This window comes from Morone saxatilis, unplaced genomic scaffold (genome assembly GCF_004916995.1).
Source record: "Morone saxatilis isolate NCDOM2014 unplaced genomic scaffold, NCSU_SB_2.0 Contig5, whole genome shotgun sequence".
Taxonomy (NCBI): Eukaryota; Metazoa; Chordata; class Actinopteri; family Moronidae; genus Morone; species Morone saxatilis.
Genome location: NW_023340095.1, coordinates 10,247,244 through 10,251,253, shown reverse-complemented (window position 1 = coordinate 10,251,253; position 4,010 = coordinate 10,247,244). Strand labels below are relative to the sequence as shown.

General features: G+C 41.2%; 1 protein-coding gene across 1 annotated transcript in view; it reads right to left on the bottom strand.

Annotated features, from left to right (window-relative positions):
• kansl1l (KAT8 regulatory NSL complex subunit 1-like) overlaps positions 1–4,010 on the bottom strand; it is a gene marked incomplete in the record, with an annotated part of 19,282 nt that overhangs the window by 9,100 nt on the left and 6,172 nt on the right. The window contains 4 exon segments of the mRNA XM_035677185.1: positions 46–177; positions 1,207–1,363; positions 2,347–2,521; positions 3,078–3,181. Coding sequence (XP_035533078.1) covers positions 46–177; positions 1,207–1,363; positions 2,347–2,521; positions 3,078–3,181 — 568 coding nt within the window.

The following is a 4,010-nucleotide window of genomic DNA, read 5'->3' as shown; positions in this document are numbered from 1 at the left end:
GGAACAGAACAGGGTAATCAATACTGGTAAAGGACAGGATCTTACTGTTGTGCAGTGGTGTGGAGCTGCGTCTATTGTAGTGCGCTGCTCTGGATGGTTGGACATTGACAACCAGAGGCCTCTGGGACCATTCTTCTCTGGCCAGGGTTTTCTTTAGGTGGTGGGACAGAGGAGTGTCTGGAAGGAGAGGACACAATCTTAAGCTTGTCGTCAAAAAATAACGCAACAGTTTTCAGCAATCTACGATTTGTACCATCACTTACTCAGTGCATCTCTAAATGCAAGCGTGCAAATCAGGGGCAACACACACCGGCCACCATATCTATCTGTATATGCTGTTCTGTTTAACAGTTGCCAGATTCAAAGAGAATTCATCCAACAGATGTATTTGGAGAAAAGAAGGAGAGAGGCAGAGGTAATGAAGGAACGAGAGACAGGAATTAATGGACTGACACGTGGGATCTACCTTTTAAATGAAAAACTGTGATACATTGTGTTGTTACCCCGTACAAACTGCTACCATAGTTACATCATTAGTCATTACTCTCCATGTCATTAGTCAATATTTCCATCTCCTGCTTGCTTTGTCTGTTTATGTAATCGCATTTTAGTTTAGCTACGATCAACTGTGATAAGATGTTTGTTGCCATGTGCCAGGCTGTTATTTTAGGTGACGTTCCCTTTGACAGACAGTCTTCTCCTGCTATTGACAAAGGGAGAATAAGATCATTCAAGCTGACAGGAAATTGACAGAGTGGTGGGTGAGTGACATTTTCATCAATTTCCAATCTGCCTCCTTTGTGTCTCCTCCTTTATCCAGTCCCCACTTCTACCGCCTCACCTTTGTATTTAACACAACAGACCTAGTGGGGTATCTGACATGCCAGGAACCACATGATGTTTCTTGATAAAAAAACAAAGCATCAAAGCCTGAAAAGCAGCAATTTTATCACATTTGCTCCCCGGAATGGAGCAGACAGCTACCACTACTAGTGTGGCACGTCCAGTGTGCTACAGATGTGATCCAACATGGCCGGTGTGTGTTGCACCTCAGAGTACGTCTGCCATGCCGAATATGGAGCTAAGCATTATACATTTCTTTCAAAAGAAACACAGAGCTAAGCCTACTCGAGTTTACTCTGCTCTGTTTTGGATTGTTAAGCCTTTTCACACCATCCATGTTAATTGTGTTGATGTTTTTCCTACCAACTGAGAGAGACAAGCTGGGGGCCCTGGACGTTAGGGCCCTACTGAAGCTGCAGTTAGGATCAGAGCACAGTACTACAGGATCACAAGATGAACAACGTGAACAGGAAGGTGACGAGAGAGAGGAGGAGAGGGTAGACGTGGACTTCCCCGAGTCCTGAGGCACAGAAAAAGAGACAAGAAGAGAGAAAGTTATTGTTTTACATAGTGCTCAACAGTTAATAGACTATCAACTTGACTTTCTCTCTGTGTTATATTAGACTATGAGTCATAAGGGTAAGTCATAAGGAAGCTGCTCTTTGCTTAAGTACAGTGATTAAAGTAATTATGTCGTTGAAGGCCTTTTTTTGTCATCTGGCAATATCACAACTGTGTTGGCAGCTTGGTGCTCCTCTTATTACAATGGCTACAATTGCTCTAATCTGCTAGAACAGTAGTGTTCAGCCAGATGTTGAGCGTCTAAACATCCAGCTCCACTATGTTTATCAGAAAAATGTTTTGCATATATGTATATGATTGTACAATGATATCAATTCTTATTACTAAAACTGTTTGAAGCCAAACAGAGCAAAGCCAGCCAGTAAGAACAAAGCACTGTACCATGTCCCCAGGATAAATAAAGGCTTGAGCTTTAAAATAATCACATGCACTTGTTTATTTGATGCTAATCCAAGAGATATTATTGTTTAATTAAAAGCAGGTGTCCGGCTTTAAACATTAATTCCTGTTTAATTTAAGGACCTATTTTAGTGATACGGCATTCCACCCCTGAAGCCTGACTAAGAGCAACTGCGTGAAGCTGCGTTTGACATGAATATGTGAATAACTCTAATTAAAACAAATTAGTGAATATGTTTTACAGCTTCCACGCATTGACACACTTTCATCAACCGTCAACCGGTAAATCTGGACGGCGACAGTCATTTGGCGTAGTGCTGGCGTCATTTTCATTGCTGTTTTTAGTGTCACCTCCGCAGAATGAAACAGAGAATGAAAATGGGACCATGATAAATGTGTCCATGTCTGCGTAAACCATCTATACACATTATCACATTTACACACATTTGTGCTTTGACAGTTGTGTGTGCAAATGGTTCAGACGGACAGACTGGGGAATGAAGGAGACGGCATGTGGCTAACCTTTGTCCTGCTGGGGATGTAGGTGCTGAAAGCGAACAGTCTGGGCTTGTGGTAGGTGACCAGGGGTCGGGTCCGGGCACACACGCATGACAAATCCGCTTTAAAGAGGCTCCTGGTCCCCAGTCTCCTTCTCTTAGAGCTCCCGGGCATGAAAACAGCGTCTCCTTTCTGACTGCTGCAGGGAGATCAGATGAGGTCATGGAAATGTCAGGGATATGATTCATGCCAAGAGAAGTATTAAGAAAAAAAACATGTTTTTCAAAATGTTACCTACCTATAACCCCCTTGTTACATGCATAAACCTTTTTTTAAAAAAGCCTTTTTTTTATTATGTGGCTTTTATCTTCGTAGACAGACAGAGGGAGTTAAAAAGGCAGCAGAAAGGAAACACATGAAGGGATGATTCAAGTTGGGCCAGATGGTGGAGACCGACCAGTCTGCTTCACTGGGTTACTTTAGAAACAGGCAGCGCACTTTAAACCTTAATACCTTAGCCTCAGGCCTAAACGAGACAATGGAAAATTCTGTTTTATTTATTATATTGGATGATTTTTTTATTTTCTTGCCAACCCAGCTAAAGTGTTTGCTTTAATTAACTAACTAACTTCTACCATCTGTCATCTATTTAGTCTATATGCTGCGGAATATCCCATTGTAGGTGTAATAAACTCTGACATTGCCATGTTCAGATAGTTAACAGTATTAGATGTGTGTGTGTGTGTGTCCTCTACCTTGTGAAGGCTCTCTTGCCCCTGCAGTTGTGTGGTTGTTTTGATAGCGGCGAGAAGCTGAGAGGAGGCATCAGACTGTTGACAATCTGGCTGAGCTGAGCACTCTGCAATGAAGACATCGTCCATATAATGCTTTTCACAAGTGGCACTTTAAGCTTTATTGTGAAATACAATCCATGTCTGTTAGCCTCTGCCTTATTTTTCTACTTTTGTTCTTATGACGACTGATTATTGATGAATATTAATGATTTATTTAGTGTCTTCAATGCAGCTGCTGAGCTTGATGTTGCTCAAATATGCCCACTGCGCCCCAATACATACACAGTTCTGAGTTTAGACAGCACACATCAGAATCAGAATTGATTTATTTGCCAAATGTACAATGTACACAGGAATTGGAAGACACAACACAAAAAAAAATAAAGACAGAACAGATTCAAATGCACATCTTAGGTACAGCTTTTAATGTCATGTGTACTGTGTTAGATTAAGAGACAAATCGCAGCATCATGCCTCCCTCTAAAGCTGGAAGGATGAATAAGTTCTTTTCCTGCAGGCTTCATAAAGCAGCAGGAATTTAGCATAATAACACACAGGAACAGCATGCATACCGTAATTAATTAGTTCAATCTTCTCAACCTGGCGCTGGGATATAACATTACAGATACACAACCTCCTGTGCTTTTCTACACACCAAAGCAATAAGATAACAGATTTAAAAGGATATTCTCTCTGAAATATTGAGTTGTAGATTACTAATGCCCTTGATTTCCTCTTCACACACCCAGTATTATAGGTGTGTGTGTGTGTGTGTGTGTGTGTGTGTACACCAGTTGTAGAGTAGTAGTGTGTTCATCTCAAATCTTTCAGAATGGATTATTTGTGCTGCAAAATGTGTGTGTCTGGTTATATTTAAGTGAACTGTAGATGTGG